General features: G+C 44.7%; 1 protein-coding gene across 2 annotated transcripts; it reads left to right on the forward strand.

Annotated features, from left to right (window-relative positions):
* The first annotated feature begins 1,885 nt into the window (after positions 1–1,885).
* Positions 1,886–20,709, forward strand: asxl1 (ASXL transcriptional regulator 1). 2 transcript variants are annotated; one of them, XM_074643011.1, is made up of 11 exons: positions 1,886–2,340; positions 7,132–7,215; positions 8,833–8,952; positions 10,136–10,337; positions 12,726–12,895; positions 13,172–13,256; positions 13,405–13,571; positions 15,129–15,225; positions 15,709–15,814; positions 16,483–17,578; positions 17,674–20,709. In XM_074643011.1, exons 1-11 carry the CDS (start codon positions 2,284–2,286, stop codon positions 20,245–20,247), a joined length of 4,758 nt encoding a protein of 1,585 aa, XP_074499112.1. In that variant the 5' UTR covers positions 1,886–2,283; the 3' UTR covers positions 20,248–20,709. The 2 variants fall into 2 exon arrangements, with proteins under 2 accessions (XP_074499112.1, XP_074499113.1); XM_074643012.1 differs by lacking the exon at positions 1,886–2,340 and adding an exon at positions 8,681–8,737 and having other exon boundaries at positions 7,144–7,215; positions 8,835–8,952.
* Positions 20,710–22,045: the final 1,336 nt, after the last annotated feature.

The raw sequence follows: 22,045 nt of genomic DNA on the forward strand, positions 1-22,045 counted from the left end.
TTAATCAGTTAATCATTTGGTCTAACAATTGTGGGAAAATACTTTTAAAAAATACCCATCACAATTTCCCAAAGCCCAAGGAGATGTTATCAAATTACAAAATTGTTTCAGAATGATTCTTTGTCAATCCACTAACCAATTAATTAACTAATGGTGTTCAGCTACGTGAACTAACTATATCACGTGAGTTGATGGATTCCATTTGTTATAGGATCAATTGACCTAAGATACAAAAAGTAATATATTTCTCATTGAGCATGAAAGTTCATTCTTGATGGAAATAGCTGTTGACATTCAAATGCATTTCAGAACCTTCATCAACGGATGCAGTTTGCTCGGTACCAAAAGTAGGGTCTAAGATTTTATTTTATTTTATTTTTTTAAGTTTTAGCATATCACCAGGACCTAGTTCGGATTAAATATTGTGTGAAAGCATTATAACGTTATTGATACCAAGTTATTGAGTCAAAAATACAATGATAGCCTATTAGTTTGTTGATGTTTCACATTCTTAAAGGGTCAATTCAACCCCCATGCAGCAGCGAGTAGTGGGGTAAGGAGCATCCTTCAGCCAGAGGACTGTGTACACACACTGCCCTGCTGAAATACTCTCATGCAACATCCTTGCTGGAAATCTTAATCTTTGTCCTACTTGACTAAAAAAAAGGCCTGGGTGTCTGTTACCTTATTTAATGACTATAATGTATAATGGCTAAAATGTCATAGTATTCTAAGATCCTGTGCTCAGTAAGCTTCTGTATCAGTTTTTCCATTATTATGAATTACACAACATGTTGGTGATCTAGTAGATGGACTCTATTGTTATATATTATGTGGTTAATACCAGCATTGGAAATTAACTTTTTTTTGTCTACCTGCCACTGTGGCTGGTGGACTCCAAAATCTACCAGCCACTACAATAGATTACCATTGATTTTTTTTGGCTGGTGAGGGAAGCAAATCTAGCAACCATTTGCATATTTTACCAGCATTTGTCTGGCGGTGGCTGGTGCTAATTTCCAACCCTGGATAATAAAATAAGATAAGATAAGATAAGATGAACCTTTATTAATCCCCGCAGGGAAATTCAGGTGTCAAAGCAGCAACATCAGCAAACATCAGCAAACAGTGTGAAACACAGGAGCGGTAAAGGTATACAAAAATTATAAAAACAATAATAGAGATATAAAAGATACGGAGTGAATGGGTGAACATAGTGTGTACAGTCCGTCAATAAATAAATGTAGTATGTACAATAAATAAATGTAATATGTACATATGTGCAGTCTATAAATTGGTATATAGGATGTACAGTGTAAAGTAAGTGAGAATAGTGTAAGTGGGAATAGTGAGAATAGTGTAAAGTAAGTGAGAATATATAAGATTCAAGAGTTTTATTTAGCATTTGCACCTAAGTACATTGGAATTCTGAGCAGTTTACACCGAGTCAGCTTTAAGAAAAGAAAAAAGGTAGAAAAGGCACAAGGTAATTATAGTACAAAATAAGTAGCACATTCAACTCAACACAATACATAAATAAATTATTAAAATATAAAACGCCCTCAGTGTAGTCAATAAATAAACTAAACTACCCTCTGCATAGGAACGATACCCCCAGAATACAAATATACAGTAATATGCTCCATGACCATGTTAAAAAAACTTGTAACTCTCAAAAATATTTTTAAAAAAAAGAAATAATTAATATATTTCAGACAATTACACAGTGGAAGGCAGCATATTGTACAGCATTACAGTCCACATTACAGTAATATCTGTGTGGTGGAGGATGGAAGGCTCAATCCAAACAAAGACATAAAATGATTATTTGTATGCAGCATCTGTTCAAAATGTACTATGTGCATGCATGCAGGGGAGGGGGCTGGAGGTTGTTTTGTTGCATTCCTGCGGAGGGTTTGACCTTTGACCTGATTGTTGCATTCCTTCCAAAGAGGCTTGTCCTGCAGCACCAGCCAGCCAGCAGCTCTGCACTCACTACCACTGATCCTGTGCTACCGAGAGACGATGTGTGTTGAGCTAGTTTAAAACGAGGCAGTGGAAACAACAAGAGCGAGGATTATCACCAGACACTAGCGGACACCATCGTTTCGAGGTATAAAAAGGGACGTCTTGTTCTGGGTCTACACAGCTCACCTAGGACGGAGCTAGTTAGCCATTTTTGCTAAGCAGCTAGCTGAACCGCCATCGCATTGAGGTTTGCTTTGTAGACACCCAGCAGGACAGGACAGCCGCAGAGACACAGCAGCAGCAGCAGCAGAGGAAATGAAGGACAAACAAAAGAGAAAGAAGGAGCGGACCTGGGCTGAGGCAGCTCGCATGGTAAAACACTTTCTCTCCCAGCTGCATGGACATGATGTGTGAATAGATGTGCAGTGATGGATCCAGGTGTGTTTGTTGTGTTCATTCTCCTCACGACCACTGCCTCTACTACCAGCTAGCTGATAGCAGAGCTACAGGCAGGTTGTGTTTGGATTAAATGTACCTGCAGGGCACATTGTATTCTACATGTGCTGCATGTCTTGTCTGGCTGTTGACACATAAAGAGCTACGTAACGCAGCATGCTAACGCTGGCTAGCATGCTAGCAGCCACCTCCTCCTGTTTGGAGCTCTTTGTTTGCTAGGCTAGCAGTTAGCTCGCTAGATAGCACTACGCTAATTACCATGTTAGCAACCTGAGTATACAACAATACACCAGACACGGTTCTGCACTTAATGTGAACACAACCAGTCAGCAAAACGTGGCCTCGTTAAACTTATAATGTTAATGAGAAGGCTAACTTGTAGCAGGCTATTAGCGTTAGCTCATTATGCTGATATACCGTTATAACAGCTACGAGTTAACGTTAGCCACCAGCTAGCTCAGCTGTATTGTTAGTACAGATGGTGCAGGGACATAATAAAGAAATGTGCTGTTAATGTTAGTTAAATCAACCAAGATCTGTCTCAAGATCAACGAGAAGCAACTGGATATTTAGGAAAGAGGTGTGACGTTTAACACTAGTAAACTGGTGGGATTATTTCCACAGGAAGTGAACTTTATTATATATACTGTATATTTAATTAATTAAAAAACACACGGACAACCGTGCAGTTGGGTACATGTAGCATGAGTACATTTAGGATTATGTAGAATTGTGATCAGGTGTGGTTTTCCTTAGTGTTTAGTGTTTATCCTCAGTGTGAGGGGCAATGGGACCACTAGCTACTTGGGTCTGTTTTGGCCAGATAGGCCTCATGCTTTCTACTCAGTACAGCTGGTATAAGAAGAGAAAGACATTCACTGTCTCTCAGCTCTCAGTGTACAATTACATCAATTCCAAAAACATGAAGGTGCTGCATATTATGAAAAAATCAGTGCTATTCACTCCTTATTTTTGAACAGAGAAGGTCAAATAAAGGAATTATTTTTGAAAGCACATCCGTATTTTATACTGACTGCAGATGATGAAGTATATGAGAAAGATTCAGTTTCATGGTCCTTTTTCATATTCCTCATGGTGGTCTCACATTTATTAGGTGCACCAATAAAATCTTAAATGCAATCCAGTACAAAGCTCAGCTGCATATTCTGCTTTTATGAAGCTTATAGTGGTGGGATTATTTCCACAGGAAGTGAACTTTAATATATACTGTATATTTAGTTAATTAAAAAGCACACAGACAACTGTGCAGTTGGGTACATGTGGCATGAGTACATTTAGGATTATGTAGAATTGTGATCAAGTGTGGTTTTCCTTAGTGTTGATCCCCAGTGTGAGGGGCAATGGGACCACTAGCTACTTGGGTCTGTTTTGGCCAGATAGGCCTCATGCTTTCTACTACAGTACAGCTGGTATAAGAAGAGAAAGACATTCACTGTCTCTCAGCTCTCAGTGTACAATTACATAAATTCCAAAACATGAAGGTGCTGCATATTATGAAATCAGTGCTATTCACTCCTATTTTTTTAAAAGAGAAGGTCACATAAAGGAATAATTGATTATTTTTGAAAGCACATCCGTATTTTATACCGACTGCAGATGAAGTATATGAGAAGGATTCAGTTTCATGGTCCTTTTTCATATTCCTCATAGTGGTCTCACATTTATTAGGTGCACCAATAAAATCTTAAATGCAATCCAGTACAAAGCTCAGCTGCATATTCTGCTTTTATGAAGCTTATAGTGGTGGGATTATTTCCACAGGAAGTGAACTTTAATATTTACTGTATATTTAGTTAATTAAAAACCACACGGACAACCGTGCAGTTGGGTACATGTGGCATGAGTACATTTAGGATTGTGTAGAATTGTGATCAGGTGTGGTTTTCCTTAGTGTGTAGTGTTTATCCCCAGTGTGAGGGCAATGGGTCCACTAGCTACTTGGGTCTGTTTTGGCCAGATAGGCCTCATGCTTTCTACTCAGTACAGCTGGTAAAATAAGAGAAATGCATTCACTGTCTCTCAGCAGTGTACAATTACATCAATTCCAAAACATGAAGGTGCTGCATACTATGAAATCAGTGCTATTCACTCCTTATTTTTGAACAGAGACGGTCAAATAAAGGAATTACTTTTGAAAGCACAGCCGTGCTTCATACTGACTGCAGATGAAGTATATGAGAAGGATTCAGTTTCATGGTCCTTTTTCATATTCCTCATAGTGGTCTCACTCTTATTAGGTACACCAATACAATCTTAAGTGCATTCCAGTGCTTTGTACTGGATTGCACTTAGCCACATATTCTGCTTTTATGAAGCTTATCGTGGCCAATTTTTGTTAAAGCTTTGAGAGAGAAATTTGTTTTTGATATTCTTCACTGTTCGTAAATAGGGTGGGCTAAACATTAGTTCACGTCAATGCAGGTGGGAGTTGCCATAGCCAATGTTCAAGTGCCACACCCCATGCACTGTAGTAAGGGCTAGGCGATATGGTCTAAAAAATAAAATCTCAGATTTTTTCACACCACATCCGATTTACTTTTTTCGGGGAAACAAACTGGGCCTACAAAACACTCGGGCACTCTCACGCCTAATGCACATATATGCACGCTTACACACAGGAAAAGAGAGGGAGAAAACCTCCTTGTCTTTATGAGCGTCAAGACGTTTACACTTGATCAGCGGTAAAATTGCTCTGCTCTGGCTGTGCCATTTTTTTCCTAAGCGAGAGTGGTGCCGCCCAACTAGGCTGAAGTGATACCATTGGCGTGGCGCACAGCAGTAAATCGCCACCAAGCGCTGCGCTCAAAGTTCAAATTATTTCAATTGTGACCTCAGTTGTCGATGACCTTTCAAAGCGCAACCAATGAGAACAGCTGCGACTGTTGTTGTTCCCTAGAAGCAGTGAATGCCGTTCCTTGCGCTCTTTTTGGGGAGATATTTTACCTTCTGCACCCTACATCGCGCTGAGTGAAAATAATATATAACATATATACATATATAACAAATATTGTTTTGATCCCGTTTGAAATCTGCCATGAATTACACGTTTCAAACGGGATCAAAAAAATATTTCTCTCTCGCCGTTGACTACCGTCATATTTTTTCTGAAAGAAGGTCCCAAATTGGTCCACTGGAAGGGGCGGGACTATGCCTCTCTATACGGCTGTGCTCAATAGACCGTCATGCAATCGTTTCCGATTTTCTTCATTTTCATGCTGGTTTTGTGGATTTCGAGCTAGTCATGGTTAAACGTTGTGCCTGGGGAGAGGTTGGAAGGAGATATATGTTTTGATAAACGTTGGATGAGGTTCACTCATATTTGTCAAGATGAATCCCAATTAGTATATGACTGTATGAAAATAATATGCAAGATAAGTATATCGTTTGTTTTCATGAATGGCAGAATGGTGCGTTGCTTTAAAGGTTGCGGCCGCAAGGAATTGTGGGATGTTGTTCTCTCCTTTCCTTTCGTAAAGGATGGTCCATTTTAACCTATACTAAAGGAGATGAGAAGAAAGAAAGTATTGAATCACCTTTCCTTAGCATTTAGAGAATTCAATCAGCTGTTATCGTGGCTGCCACTTAGATACTTGCGGGTCATTTCACTCTAATAGGAACTTTCCTAAGCAAACATACTTTTCAACCGCAGCCCCTGACAGAATACGCCAGGCAGACACATAGCTAACAACCTTGCTGCTAAACTTAATGATGCGGTGCAGCCTTTTACTGGAAAAGTGGCTGCATGTGTCCACGACAATGCACGCAGCATCGTGGCGGCTACGGTAACTCTCTCGGACGGGTGAACTGGGGACTCAGTTGTTTGTTTTGCACATACACTGCAGCTGGCGATAAATGATGGGTTTAACCTGTTGGTGCATCGGCTTATCGTTGCAGTTGGGTGGCTTGTTTGGCACTTCAACCACAGCACCTCTTAATGCAAGGCACTAATCTTTTAGGTTAATGAGTGTCGGCTATCGGTCAGAATCTTTTTTTTTATAATTAGCATTCCTAATCTGTTGACAAGAAAGATTGGCTGGAAAAGGCTTTCCTTTCATTTGCATGGAATGGGCAGAAACAAAAGCGTATGGGTAAATGATGGATAAATACAAAAAGATGAATTAGTCATTGATGACATTATTTTAACTTATCAAAAATTCACTTAATGTTCAAGTACGGATTTAAATTTACAGTCAAGGTTATTTTCTATTTAAAATATGTCCTGCTTGCTACATACAGTTGGTTGTTTGCGACTGTGGCTCAGGAGATAGAGCAGGTCGCCCACTAATCGGAAGATCGGCGGTTCAGTCAGTGAGTGGTCGGAAGACTAAAAAGGCGCTATATAAAAGCAAGTCCATATACCATCCATTAACATGTGCATACATTTTCAACGTTCAAATATCAACCTCAAAAATTCAGTACAAACCTGGGAACGTTTAGTCCCTGGAAATACTTTTCCAGGAACTAAAAGGTTCCTTCGCTGTTTTGGCAATGTATCGCTTCTTTAAAATAGCTCTAAGACCATTTTTGAGTTAGTCCATGATGTTAAATCACTAGGAGAAAGGGGAGTTGCTCTCGGGTCTAGATAGATCTTGATTTGTCATGTGTTCAGGGTTATTTCTTAACATCTTAACAGTGCAGAAGTATTCATCAATCTGTGTGGTTAAAAACAATGTGGATGTTTTCCAGGTTTTGGAGAACTTCTCTGATGCACCCATGACTCCCAAACAAATCCTCCACGTCATCCAGACCAAGGGGCTGAAGGAAATGCGGTCAGTCAGACACACACACACACACACACAAACACAGTTGTTACTGTTACAAAAGAAAGTTGTTCTCTTGAACCTGACTTCAGTAAATGATGTTAGCAAATAAAAAGCGCAGTGACGCTGTGGCTCATCAGGCATTTGTCCATCGTTCAATTCAGAGTAGATCATTGCATTTGAATATGGCTTGTTGATTATATTTTGTATTTGCCTATTATTTTTTTAGCAGCGCACACATCAACTGAACATGTTAATCAGTGTGGCTATAACAGAATTTTGTTTATTTTATTTCCTTCTACATGGACCCCTTGGCCTGCTGCTGGCCTAAACAGGAGGTAAGACCTTTTATTGCATACACTAATCACTTCTCTTCTGTAACCAAACACTTGTCCTGTTCTTCATGCTCTTTCATATTCTCTAAGGCCTGTGTTTGCTCTTGGTGCATTGTGTTTTCATGGTAAAGACAAACACAATGCCCCCTATACTGTAATTGTGGAAAACATCACAGTCACCGTTTCACCATAACAATACACACAATATTATGTTGTTGTGCCAAGCTCTGTTGATGTTTTGAAACGATTCAAATGTGAACTTTTAATGAATCTCAAGACGTCAACTTGAGCTGGGAGGGAATCTTTGGATTTGGGGGGGAAATTGGGTGCCGCAAAAGAACACAATTAGATGTACCCCTGGGCATAGTGAATTTATTTGACTGATTTGTCAATTGGCAGGAAGATGGCAGGCAGCATTGGTGTCCCCTGTCAATCCAAAGTAATGCCTATTTTTAAGTTGATAACAATGATACGGTACCAAAGAAAATCCACTCCAAATGAAGGAGGAGCCGATAAAATGTGTTAAGTGCAAAGCTGAAAGCATCATAAATACACCACACACCCATTTTCATACTCACTCATTAATATTTTCAGTCCCATAGCTATTTGTAAACAAGGTTATGCATGTCCAATGATCACACACGAGCATTAATCTGAATTGTGTCGTAAAAGGGATAAATTGATCACAGCAACAGAACTGCCAGACTTGTTTGCAAAGTGAGTGGACATGCACCCCCTGAACAAATCAAGTCAAGTCAAACTTTATTTGTATAGCACGTTTAAAAACAGCCGCAGTAGACCAAAGCGCTGAACATGTACATAATAAAATTAATACAAAGCAAACAACAATAAGAACAGCGCAAAAGCAATAACCATAATGTGCACATAACAGAACAGAAATATAGAGTGATATTTTGGTTTTAGCTGACGTGTGGCGCCTCACTGTGTTGATCAATGCTCGTTCATGTCTATGTAGAGCGAGCGCGAGCAACAGGGCGCTGACTTTCGTTGACTTAACGACCACAGGTGTCGCTGTTAACAAGCAGTTTTTGATTCTTACATAGAGTCCCTTTTTAAAGGGATGGATACCAGAATATAAATGGTGTAACAAAATCTCTCACAGTTGACTTATTGTCTCACAGTGTGCAGTGTATCGTCATATCGCCCAACCATAGCTGTCATCACCGGGTAGCACTAGTACGTCTTCAGATTTCAATTTGTCTTTATGTCTTTAGTCCATTGTGTTCAGTCACGTGAGTTGGAACTGACCGTAACTGTGTGTGTGTGTGCGCAGTGGTACAGCCCCTTTGGCCTGCCTGGTCACCATGCTGCACTCCCAGGTGAGGGGAGACCGAGTCAAGAACAGCATCTTCTTCAAGCTGCCTGGACGGATGAGCCTGTTCACTCTCAAGGTACACAGACACAGTCCTCTTCACTCTCAACGCCTCACCACTCTGCTGCTAAATGTCCTCTATGTAAGATTACATCACCATCATTATTGGTGTCAGCAGAAAGTTGCTCCAAAAAGTTGCATTTGGGATTTTTTTTTTTTTTTTTAGACAGTTACTCAAGATAGTACACAGGTTGCATAGTAAGTATCTTTGTTGGGAACTCTTTTCTATGGAAGTGCACCTGCAGACTGACTTATTGATGAGATGCTCTAGGTTATGATACTACTGAAGAAGATGCAGACAAATACAGTTGGCCCAGCATTTTTTTTGTAAGGCTAGTCAGATAATATATTGCTGTTAAGAGTTTATTCACAGTGGCATATCCACCTTATTCCTCATGCCTTGCGTGAATTGTGGGCGTAACTTCCGTCGGGTCGTGTCACTGAACCGGAACCGGCGTTTTCCATGGTAACGGTACGCTAATCGTCTCTCCTAGAGCGATTGATTGGACGTTGAAAGCATGTTATGCGCTCTGTATGGAACACCGTTAAGCTTAATGATCTTTCCTACACAGGTGGAGGCGTTACTTTTCCCCACTTTTCTCAAAAACTCTTGGTTCAAAAGACATCAGTCAAAGTGCAGACTATCTAAAGGATATTCCCCCCGGAGAATGAGCACACAAACAAGCTTGTCTGGCTACAGAGTGGTGCCGACGGGCGTAAAGTGTACGGAACAACATACCACAGCTCTGCAAAGGACATTTTAGAAAATGCTAATTTAACATTGGTTAATTATCTTAAAAATAAAGCAGGATTTTGTAAAATGAAGGTGAATTACTTTTCAAATGAAGCGCCGTTGGTGGTTAGCCGCTATGGTTAGCCTATGGGACTAACTAGCTTACTGCTACTTCCACTACCTCACCGGAAGTTACGCCCACAATCATTTCTCCAGTATTGCCCCTGAGAATAAGGTGGATAATCCAGTGAGTATGGACACCAAAGGATGTCAGTATTGATGGGTGGCTGTAACTGCTAATAGGGATATATACACCACAGGGTTACCCAATCTGTTAAATCGCATATTATTTTGAATACTTCAATGTAGCAGCCAATTTGATGCATGACCTCAAAATCATTTGACAGGAGAAAACCTTCTGATGTGCGTCTCACATGCAGACAACATTGTTTTTCTTCACGCTCTGTAGAAGAACGCCCTCCAGTGGACAAAAACAACATCGGAGTCGGAGACACCAACAGAGGCGGCCAGCAGCACCACCGCCCCGGCTTCCAGCAGCGGCACAACTGCAGCAGGCGCGGTGGTGTCCTCCGTCGGCCCCAACGAGGCCGCTGAGCAGGAAAGCTGCGACTCCACTGAGACCACCGCCGCTGCCAGCGGAGACAATGACGGTAACAGGACACCACACACCAGAGACCTCTCATTACACACACCTGAGGCCTCTCCAATAGGGTTTTTTCCATAACGGTGGGTTAGTCACCCCAAGCCGTGCCCTGAAACAACTCCTTGTCAAAAAATGGTCTTTAATTTACTCATCTATTGTAGAAACATTGAGTTCATTCATTAAGCCTCAAACTTCCTTTCCGCAGACAGCTGCGGACGTGTTCCAGTCTTGCGGATGTGCACTCGGCTCCATTCATACTACTGTAGGGTTCACCAATGGGTCCATGCATGTGCATTTCCCGATCCACACCCATTCCAGTTGGTTGAGTTCAACGCCATTTGGCTGTCTTTGTGTTCCTTCAAAGACGAATTATGTCTTTTAATTTTAGACGTGTACCCTCACGGACGTGAGCGGATGATGATATTTACGTCACACATACCAGAACCTCGGGGACATGGAAGGTTTGAATTTGCCTTTAGGTTGTAGGGGTTCTTTGTTAGACTGCTGCTTCGAATCAGAGGCACTCACTGAGCTTTGCCGAAGGCATGGTGCGACAATCATAAAGGTTCAGCTAAACAACTGTGAATTTAGCTTTGTTAATATAAGCCAAAACACTAGGAAGTGAACTTTAGCTCAGATGGAAGCTGCTCGTTTATGAACTCTGCTAAGATAAAGAAGATAAAAAATATGAGATACTTGTCGCTGCAGTGTTTGTCAGAGTCAAAGTTGGGATGTAACGTTCCTGACACACCAAGCCGACGGTCGGCCGTCAGACAGTTTGCCGTCTGGCATGAAGCTAAGTGGTGAGAGAGAGTGGTGTGAAAATGGTCGGCAAATGTCGCTTTGTTTTATGTACGTATCATAACAAACGGCTTGTATATCCACAATCCTCGATCCTCCGGTTTCCTTTTTTGATTGACGAATATCACTACAATATGACTATCGCGACCTGCTCGTGTGGATAGTTATTTCATCTCACGCAGGCGCAGAACATCCGTCCTAACCGGCTGTCGGCTGTAGTCTCTGCGGTGTGATTGGGTGCAACTTGTCGGCCAAAACAAAGGCGGCTGAGGCAACGCAACAGGCGGCCTTCGTCGCCGCTAGTTCTGATGTTGCGTTGGTGTGTCCCCAGCTTAAAGATGAGTTTCAGGAAGAGCAGCATGTGTCTTTTCTTAGTTAATATCTTGCAGTGATTTTAATCGGTATACGCCCTGCATCTTTGACGCATTCAAATCTGAAAGAATGCAGTAAACTCACCGTCGACGTGTCCAGGGGACACATTATTTTTTCCCCTGATAACCAGAGGTGCCAGATTCATTTCAGAAGTGATGTGTGTGTCACCAACACTGTCTGCTCTGAGCACATCCACTCCTTACGCACTCTCTGTCGCTCAACCACACACTCGCTACGCACACATTAAACTACTCTTAAGCCTCGGACATACTTTCCACGTCCGTGATTTCCCGATCCACACTCCGAGGTTCAAGGTTCTTTAGTAGTCATTTGTCAATTCTAGCAAAGCAGTCATTGGCAATGAAAATCTTCGATCTAGATCCTCCTAATCTAAGACATAAAACAGCGCAGTTACAATATAGTTTAAATATAAATGCAAGTAAATTAGGGCTGTCAATCGATTCAAATATTTAATCGCATGATTGTCCATAGTTAATTGCGATTAATAAATTAAGCCAATTAATCACAAATTTTTTATCAGTTTAAAATGTATCTTAAAGGGAGATTTGTCAGGTATTTAATACTCTATCAAAATGGGAGTGGGCAAATATGCTGCTTTATGCAAATGTTTGTATATATTTATTATTGGAGATCAATTAGCAACACAAACAATCACAAATATTGTACAGAAACCCCCACAGGTACTGCATTTAGCATAACAAAATATGCTCAAATCACAACATGGCAAACTCTGACTTGATTGTGATTTAGCCCAAACTGTATGTGATTATCATAAAGTGGGCATGTCAGTAAAGGGGAGACTCGTGGGTACCCATAGAACCCATTTTCATTCACATATCTTGGGGTCAGAGGTCAAGGGACCCCTTTGAAAATGGCCATGCCAGATTTTCCTCAACAAAATTTAGCTTAAGATTGGAGCGTTATTTAACCTGCTTCGCGACAAGCTAGTATGACATTGGTCGGTACCTATCTTTTGTAGTTTCATATGATGCCAGTATCTTCACTTTAGCAAAAAAAACAATTTTATTGGGGACCCCTAAAGTTTCCCTGGGACCCACTTAAATGACCACCTGTGGGTCCCGTGATCAACATCACTGGTCATGTGAAAGTTTAATGTTGTTTGCTGTTAAATGCTGCCAACAGCACGAGGTGCGTCAGCCACTGAGTGCAGTTGTAAATGTGTTTTTCCTCTGACCTGAAGCTTCGGTGGATGAGAGCTCGTCCAGCGCCTCCTGCTCCACGGAACCGCCCCCTCCCATCAACCAGCCCCAGACCCGCCTCAGCAGGGCAGCAGGACAGCAGGGACGCATAGACGCGCAGCAGACCCAACACGTTCAACACACCCAGACCAGACTGAGCCGCTCAAGACAGGTCAGCACCAATGTGTGAAAGCCACTGACTGTTTACAATGGAAATTACAACATGTGTTCAGTAGTCAAGGATTTGAATTCTACAGTGACATTTGGCACACCGTTTTAGAGTTGGATGTGAATAGTGTAGCTCCTGACAAGTTAAAGAGATTAGCCATGTCTCCCCTGTCATGCCATGTGTTAACTTGATCTGTAGAGGAACAGTGCTGCGTGATATACTGACTGTAGAACTGTCTACTGTGTCCACCTGTCCATCCCACTATTTGTGTCGCTACAGTCAGGGAGACAGAGGAAGAAAGCAGTCATGATGCCTCGTGTTGTCCTCACCCCTCTTAAAGTGAATGGAGAGCACGTTCCCTCAGGTAAGAACCACTCTATTGTCCTGAGAACATTAACAACACACAAGTAATGAAAGCAAGAATTCAGAATGCTGAACAGCCTCAACGTTATCCTAATTATTAAACACAACTGGCAGAAAGAATACAAATAGGATTTTTTTTGCTGTGGCAGGGCCCATGAAGAGGAGTCGGGGAGGGGTGGATGTAGACTTCGAAACACCAGGCTCCATCCTGGTCAACACCAACATCAGAGCCCTCATCAATGTGCGGACCTTCTCAGCCTTCCCCACACACTCGCAGCAGCAGCTGCTGCAGTTGCTGCCAGAGGTGGACCGACAGGTACGTTGCGATCCTGTCCTTCCCGTTTATCACTAGCTTTTATGTCTGTAGTGATGCTGCATACACGAATATAACATTCACACATATCATTAGAAATGAGAAAACAAATAAAAACAGTGTTTTGGACATTTAGTGCAGTAGCAGGAGTCAACATGACAGGCCAATGGCTCTGCATCTATTCCAGCTGTCAAATTCATTCAAAATTGTGCATTTAAAGCTAAATGGGTGTTGATTGCTGTTAATTAAAAGAGAAAAAGGCCCAAACATGAAACACTGCTCTTCCTGGTTATCACCTTTTGATGTGTGATCAACGGTCATAGACTGTAAATAAAGATGGACAACATGACCGGGAAGCCAAAATTCTCGATCGCCCCTATGTGTCTGGCTGCAGGATAGTTCATGAATCCCGCCCCCCCCCATCCATGTTAGCGGATGAGACTTGGACCAAATTAAAAAAGTCAAAGTACACGTCAAAATAAACTTTTCGCAAAGATGGTTTCTGTAATTTTAGGTAGTTCTTATCACGCTGATACATGTTCAAGTTTTAATTTTTCTGATCCGTTTGGTTTTAATTAGTTAGTTGATGCTATTAAAAGGGGGATGAGACGTCATGATTGACAGATTCTCTGAGTGCAGTAGTCGTTAAGCCGGAGGCGCGGGAATTATACGAGAGAGGAGATGTAATTTTAACTTTCCATAACTGTTACGAGTCTGTGTAATAGAATATGTGTCAATTGGATCACAAATGTACTTATAGAGACATCAGTATTCGGCTCCTGATGAGCTTGGGCGGGTGTGTTGGCGGGACCTCAACAATGCAATGACTACTACAATACAAGAGAAACTTCTACATTTTGTCAGATTTGTTTTAACATGAAACTTCCAAGGATTTTTATAACCCCTGCGACAACCTAGTCGGGGGTATATAGCGCTCCGCGTGTCCCTCCGTCCATCCTTCCATCCGTTCGCGTGTCACACTTTCCCCTTTTGGGGGGTTAGAAGTCCAGGGTGCCCAAAATCTTTGACATTTTGGCCAAAAACTGTTATTTTTTTTCAACTTAAATTTTGTTTCCGGAGTAGAACTCTAAAACTATTTAACTTAGGAACTTCAGATTTGGTATGATGGTTGACAGTGTGGTCTTGTTGTGCCTTTTGGGGGTTAGAAGTCCAGGGTGCCCAACATTTTTGAAATTTTTCCAAAAGTGCAAAACCTTTGGCCCTACTTTAGTAGGGGTCAAGCAGTGAGCGGGGGTATGTGATTTTAAGTGACAAGGAAAAATATATTTGCGTGCTGCAAAAATGTCAGCAGTGGGTGTGGAGATGGATATAAGACAAACTGAACTAGTGTGCAATTTAGGGCAGGTTGCAATATGCTAGCCCAGTTGTTTGTTGTATTTTTGAATCCTGTAATTTAAATTTTGTGAAGCCGAGTTCAGGCACACACACACACACACACGGTGTGTTTAGTCATTGTTAGGGTCAATGTGATGCCACTTTATTCCTTGAGGTGCATTATTGTTTTACTGCTATTCGTGCATTGTGCCCTCTCTCGTGCAGATTGGACCAGATGGTATGGCCAGACTGAGTAGCTCGGCTCTCAACAATGAGTTCTTCACCCATGCCTCCCAGAGCTGGAAGGAGAGGCTGGCGGAGGGTAAGTGATTGGTCAATCATGGACAAGCTGCCAGGATTTATATATTCACATTAGATTTGAAACTGTGGGGATGGAGGTAGTGATAGCAGAAGCAAGAGCTAATCTTAAGGTTGTTATGAACAAGGTGAAGACATCATAAATGCCTGCAGAGACAACAAGCAGGAATGTGCTCCAGTATTCTTTAAGTGGTGTGAATGAAAAGGATTCCATACAATGTTAAAAACACATCTACATGATATTGGTGAGTCAGCCCATACAGGGACCTGATTCAGGGAATGTCCTGACTTCATACTGCTGACGGTAGCACTGTCCTGGAACAATTACTACAACTGAGCAGCAGCTGCTTATTTTAACAAGTGAAGGGCAGCTAAGTCAGATTTATACCCCAAATTATACTGGTTTATACGCTTCAAAAAGTTCAGTTGTGGAGCTATACTCTTTTCTTTTTTTTTTAAACCTTCGTATGTGTTTTGACACATTTAGGTGAGTTCACCCACGAGATGCAGGTGCGTTTCCGGCAAGAAATGGAGAAAGAGAAGAAGGTAGAGGCGTGGAAGGAAAAGTTTTTTGAAGAGTACCATGGGCAAAAGTAAGAGCCAACCCATTTCATTCAAGTCTGAATTCACTGTTCGCACAACAGCGATATTAGTTTTTCTGTCATGTTTGGGGTGGTTCCCTTTTAAAGGATTTATTTATTAGTTGACTGATTATTTTAGTGCAAGTATCAATAGTATTATTTAGAAAAGCCCTGATGTAGGGCTGGGCGATATGGTGAAAATCAATTATGTTATTTTTTATTTTTTTTTTACCAAATACCTCTATCGTGAAGATATTGTAGGGTTGACTATTGGTGCTTTACCAAATATTTAGACGATGAGATTTTTGATAAATAATCATCAGTAATGTGGCTATAATGACTGATAATGGAACAGTCTGGTAAGTTCAGGGCATTACATCACTTTACTGTAATGCAGCCTTTAAAACTGTTAAAAGACAACACTTGTGCCATATTACGATATCCAAAATCTAAGACGATATGTAGTCTCATATCATGATATCGATATATTGCCCAGCCCTACCTCGATGGACAGGGGATATTCATTTTTGACCGCATGTTTTAAGCCGTTTGTGTCATCTCCTTTGCCGTCCTCCATGTAGTTTAGACAACTCGAGCATGACCTTCATCAGTTAAGACCACTAAGATGTTAAATGTCAGTGTTCCCACAGTGCGCTAAAGCATAGTTTGTGTACCCGTAGGTCTGGCCTGACACAAGAGGAGTCTCTGAAGCTTACCATGAGCGAAGCAAGCGAAGCTGCAGCCAGTGTGCTGGACAGTGACGTGGCCGTGGCGGCAACCGGTGCCCCCAAGAGACGCAGCGTGGGTCGGCGGAGGAGAGACGGAAGGATGAGGAGACGCACGCGGGCCGACCTGCGTCGGAGGGCCCGCCGGACCCTCTGCAAGGCCACTCCTCCGGCCCTGCAGTCTGCAGAAGCAGCCGAGGCCAGTGTCGCGCTGGACGCCCCGGCAGTTTCTATCGGCTCGCCCATGTCCGACAACACGGTCGTTCAAGGCGAGGTGGTGCTGCAGGCTGAGTGCGGTGTGGAGCTCCCGGCAGAGAGTACCTCCATCGAGCCAAAGCCCTCTCCCACTCCAGAGCCAGTCACATTGCCAGCCTCCACTCCTACTCGTACACCTACTCCTACTCCCACTCCTACTCCTACTCCTACTCCTACTCCTACTCCTACTCCTACTCGTACTCCTACTCCCACTCCGACTCCGACTCCGACTCCGACTCCCACTCCTACTCCGACTCCCAGCCCAAGCCCCAGCCCAGCCTCCACCAGCGCAAACGAAGAGCCCGAAGCTGCGGCCCGCCTGCTCCCAGAGGAGGCTGCACCTGTACTGGCTTCCACCTCCTCGCCTTCCTCTTCCTCCTCCTCCTCTTCTTCTTCGTCTGCCTCCTCGCCTGTCTCCTCGCCCTCCTCGCCTTCCGACAGACAGGGACCTTTCGCCGCAGGTCTGGACTCTTCTTCGTCCTCCTCGGCGTCTTCCAGTGCCGCGGTCGCCGCCGATCCCCTGGATGACACCGCCTCCGTGGTCACCTCCGTCACAGGAGGCACCGCCACCAGCAGCCGTGAGAGTAGCCCCTCAGCCAGCCCAGCCACCACCCCCGTTTCCAGCGCTCAGCTCAAGGAGCAGAAGAGAAGGCCCGATGAGACCCAGGCCTTCTCCAGCTTCCCCGAAAAGCGGCCGCGGCTTGACGACCGTCAGTCCTTTCGTACCACAATTGACAGTGTCCGTTCAGAAAAGCCGCAGCCGACAACGGAGGAGCCCAAGGTGCCGCCTATCCGGGTAAGACTTTGTGCACAAAAATGATTTGCCTGTTTAGCAATGACTTGTTGTCCAAGTAAAGTTTGACTCGCTGTCTCTTTATGTCTCTGTCCCAGATCCAACTGTCCAGAATCAAACCTCCCTGGGTCAAAGGTCACCCCACCTACCAGATCTGTCCCCGGATCGTCCCCCCCGGGGAGGGCTCGCGGCGGTCGGGGACGGGGGGCGCGCGCACCCTGGCGGACATCAAAGCCCGTGCCCAGCAAGCCCGGGCCCAGCGCGAGGCCGCTGCTGCTGTTGCAGCCACTGGCGAAGGGACAGGGCCGACCGGCGCCAGGCTGCGGCATGCTGCTGGGCTACCGGATAGCAGCAGTGGACGACGAGCGCGAGAGCACCCAGGACCCGTCGAGCCCGGAGGAGGAGGAGGAGGAGGAGGAGGAGGAGGAAGTGGAAGAAGGGGAGGTGGTGGGATGGAGGAGCAGGGATCGTCTTCAGGCTCTAATTCGTCTGGAACACAACTACAGCTTCTCAATGTAGAGCCCACGCCCCAACCGTCCCCTTCCCTGTCCACTACCTCAACTTCCATGTCCTTGGATACCCCACAGACCCCAAGCCCTCCTCGAGAGGAGGCAGCTGGGGGGCCGGATGCTGGAGAGGAAGTAGAAGCAACATCAGCCAGTGTCCAGAGTTCCTCCGATCGGCTCACAGACAAGGCAGCTGACTCGCCCTCTCCAAAGCCCGAGGTGCCCGAGTCTGCTAACGCCCCCTCAGAGATGGCTGACCAGGGTTGTGAAAAACCCTCACTGGCCCCAACCTCCATCCCAGATTCCCTTCCTAGGTTCGGGGCTCAGGGTGTGGATGTTATTCAGACGTTGGCCAGCTCCCGCCAGCCCAAAGAGAAGGTACAAGGGAAGGAGGCTGGGCTGGGTGTTATCCAGCACGGATCCCACCACGTGGAACCCCAGGATGTATTCTCTCGCTCGGCTGCAGAGAGACGGCGAACGGGCGCGTCCTCTCCCCAACAAGTGGACTCTTCTAGCGGAGAGAAAGAAGACGAGGCCGGGACACATAGCGACTCCACGGAAACGGCTTCAGACTGTGAGAATGACCTCCAGGAGGATGAGCAGCAGCAGCCTGACCGGGACTGGGGCCCCCAAGTGAGCATCCAGAGAAATGGCCAGCTGGTCATCTGCAGCCCTCCTCCTCAGAACCAGCAGCCAGTCATCCAAGCCCACGTGTCCAACCGCCAAGGTCAGACCGTCATTCAGCCTTGTTTCCCCAACGGCCTGCCTCACCCTCAGCACAGTGGCCCCCATTCCCAGGACCACCAGTCTCTGCCCACAGCCCACCCGCAGGGGCTCAGGGACACCAACGTTGTGGTCAAAATGGAGCCTGGCGATGATTGTAGAGCCTCCAGACAGAGCTCTACTGAAGAGGAGTGTCGTGGAGGTTTAAAGCACTCTGTTACTCACCCAACTGCTGCCTCCAAGAGACTGGCCAGCTCAGTCAGACCAGTGTCCAGTGTGGAGGCCAACAACCCTTTGGTCACTCAGCTACTACAAGGCAGTCTGGCCCTGGAGAAAGTTCTACCCTCTCACTCTGCCAACAGGCTGGAGATTAGCCGATTGCCAGGACCCCAATCCAGACCGCCAGTGGCAAGGACCCCAGGGCCTCGTAACAGGCCTGAGATCTCAGCCCAGTCTCCTAGCCCAGAACTGGCCTCTCAGATCCACAACAAGTCTCCGACAGGTCGCCCGGTCTCCTGTCTGATGGAGGCCCCAGCTGCGTCACAGTATCAGTCTCAGCAGGCCCCCGGGGCTGTCCCGGTCATCACCTCTCTGCCACCCTCCTCCTCCTCCTCCAGAAGTAAGTCAGACCTTAGCTCTCAGACCACTGTGGAGTCCGCATTTATAAAAGACTCTCATCATGGTCCTCAGCCCTCGCAGGGGGTCACTCCAGACAGGCCCCAGCCGACCCGCCAGACCATGCGTAACGGCCCCTCTCCTAACCACGCAGACCCCTGCCCCACAGAGGTGGTTCCTACTATTCAGATCAACTGGCGGCCCCCACAGTGTCAGCTCCCACACTCTTACCAACTGCAGCTGTCTCCTGCAACCACTGTAAAGAATGAAATCAACGCGCGCTCCTCTTGCCAGGCTTTTGCCAAATCATCCCCCATCAAACTCACGAGTGTTACCAAAAAGGAGCCCGGGAGCTCTGTGGACGGCTACCTAAGCGGAGGGGCGATGGAGGGACTCCTGAACATGGAGATGACTTTAGCCAGGATGGCGAAGAAGGAGCACGGCAAATCTGCCTACTCCTCCGGCTCTTCCTCCTCCTCCTCCCCTTCCCCCTCCTCCGCCTCTGTCCTTCCCTTCCAGCTGTACGGGAAGCTCCCCAAGCACGGCGGCGTCGGAGGAGTAAGCTACACGGCCAACGTGTCACTGATGGACAATGGCGGTTTCACCCGGAGCATGGCGGACAGCGTGCTCCATCTGCGCCCCCGCTTGGCTTCCGGCCAGACCACCCTCAGCATCCAGGCCTTTACTGACAGTACGGCCGAGGAGGTGGCGCTCAAGTGCTCGTGCCGCCTCAAAGCCATGATCATGTGCCAAGGCTGCGGTGCCTTCTGCCATGATGATTGCATCGGGCCCTCCAAACTGTGCGTGTCATGTCTGGTGGTCAGATAGTATGTTGAAGCCCCGGTCGCTTCAGAACTGCTGTCTGTACAGTATCAGCAGCAGGACGGGGGGGGGGGCTCCGGAGTGTACAGAAGCCTGATTAGGGTTGAGCACACAGGAGGAGCCTGACGGGCAAGATTTGCTTTGTATAATATAATTGGTCTGTATTTTTGTTGTTGCAGATTTTCAGATTTTTTTTTAGCTGTACTTATATATTATTATTATTATTAATATTATTATCATTATTATTATTATTGTGAATTTGGGGCATGGTTGATTGTAAATTGTGCCTTTTTTTTGTTTTCTTTCCTCAAAAACATTTACCTCATCTTATCTCGCTCCACCTGTCATCATTTGATGGCCATCATTGTTTTGGTCCCTCGTTTCCTCAGCAAACAGGGACCTATTGTTGTCTCTTTGCGCAAAGAAGTATTTTTTTAACCATTAAAATGAGTAAATGACATCGTTTCACTGGTTTGTGTTCTGACTCATTTCATGGTTCCCTTAAACTCCTGTCTGTTAAGTATGATGAACTAATAAAGTGATCATTGAACGGTGACGGGGTCCTCGGAGCCTTTGATGAACATAAATGAATCGCAGATAATGACCACCTCCAGTATGAGAGAAATCCATCAAAAGTCTGTGATGGATTTGAATGATTTTTGGAGGGGTGGGGTATGGCACAATGAACAATCCATCAGATTTTGGTGGTGATCCAGATCCTGATCTGGATTTAGGATTTTTTTTTAAGGATTCCGATCAGCCTGAGCATTAAGACCTCTGGGTATAACACATGCGCAGTGTAACTGATGACGCGTTAATGACGCATGACCCCGCCTCTTTCCTTCAGAGAGAGAGAGAGAGAGAGAGAGAGGGGTTGTGGGGGAACAACTGTAGAATATGCTTTTTTTCACATTAAACTCAGCGAAATTACAGTTGAGTTCGACCAAAGCACACTTGGTGATTGTTGGAAAGAGTAACGACGAACGTTTCGGTGAGTTTTATTTTGTTTCTGTCCAGTGTTTCAGTGTGTGTTTTACGATGCTCTGCTACGTTCAGCTGATCTCAACATAAACGAAAATACACGTTGATGATGGCGCAAGCTGAACGGAGAGGGGGTGGAGGTCTGCGCTCTTCGAGTGACGTTTTAGTAATCGTTGGAACCGGGCTCCGATAGCGACCGATGGCTGCGCAGTCGGCACCAGTCACGCGGGGATGTACGTCACTGTTTTCTGCACAAGTTTTCAGTTTATTTCTCCCCACAAAATGTATCTCTTGAATATATATGTAACGCAACAGCTCTTTGTCCACGATACAAGACGGGGAGGAAAATAAATCATTCAACTGTTACTTCAACTTACTTACCAATTGGCATTCTCTTTTACAAATAATCCAGCCACGTAATCATCCATTTATGAAATGAAATCACACACTTTAGGATCGTCCTTACCCCGGGAATACGCATGAACATTAATGTTATCTAAGCCAGTCATGAGCCACAGAGTTGCGCATTGCCCATTATAAATAAATCAAACACATTCCAACAATATAATCCCCCAAATCACATGTCTCTTACTAAAGATTAAATTTAGAGCGACAAAAAAATGTGTCTAATAAAAACGATGTTTGCAAAAGTAGTCGATAGAAGTAAAGCACGTCATAAAATCTGATGTTGCTGTGCCGCCTTTCAGTTTTCTCATACAAAAAATAAATTATGGTTAGTTTGATCTTCAGGTATTTATTACTTTGAGTCTGATGTTCAGTTCCACCGGCCGAATAGTTGGTAATCGGCTTTTTCCGGCTCCAA

The sequence above is a fragment of the Sebastes fasciatus genome, chromosome 8 (genome assembly GCF_043250625.1).
Source record: "Sebastes fasciatus isolate fSebFas1 chromosome 8, fSebFas1.pri, whole genome shotgun sequence".
NCBI lineage: Eukaryota > Metazoa > Chordata > Actinopteri > Perciformes > Sebastidae > Sebastes > Sebastes fasciatus.

Coding starts and splice junctions, on each gene's coding strand:
- asxl1 (XM_074643011.1), top strand. CDS start 2,284: ATGAAGGACAAACAAAAGAGAAAGAAGGAGCGGACCTGGGCTGAGGCA. Junction 8,953..10,135: donor TGAGCCTGTTCACTCTCAAG/GTACACAGACAC, acceptor CACGCTCTGTAG/AAGAACGCCCTCCAGTGGAC. Junction 10,338..12,725: donor TGCCAGCGGAGACAATGACG/GTAACAGGACAC, acceptor TCTGACCTGAAG/CTTCGGTGGATGAGAGCTCG.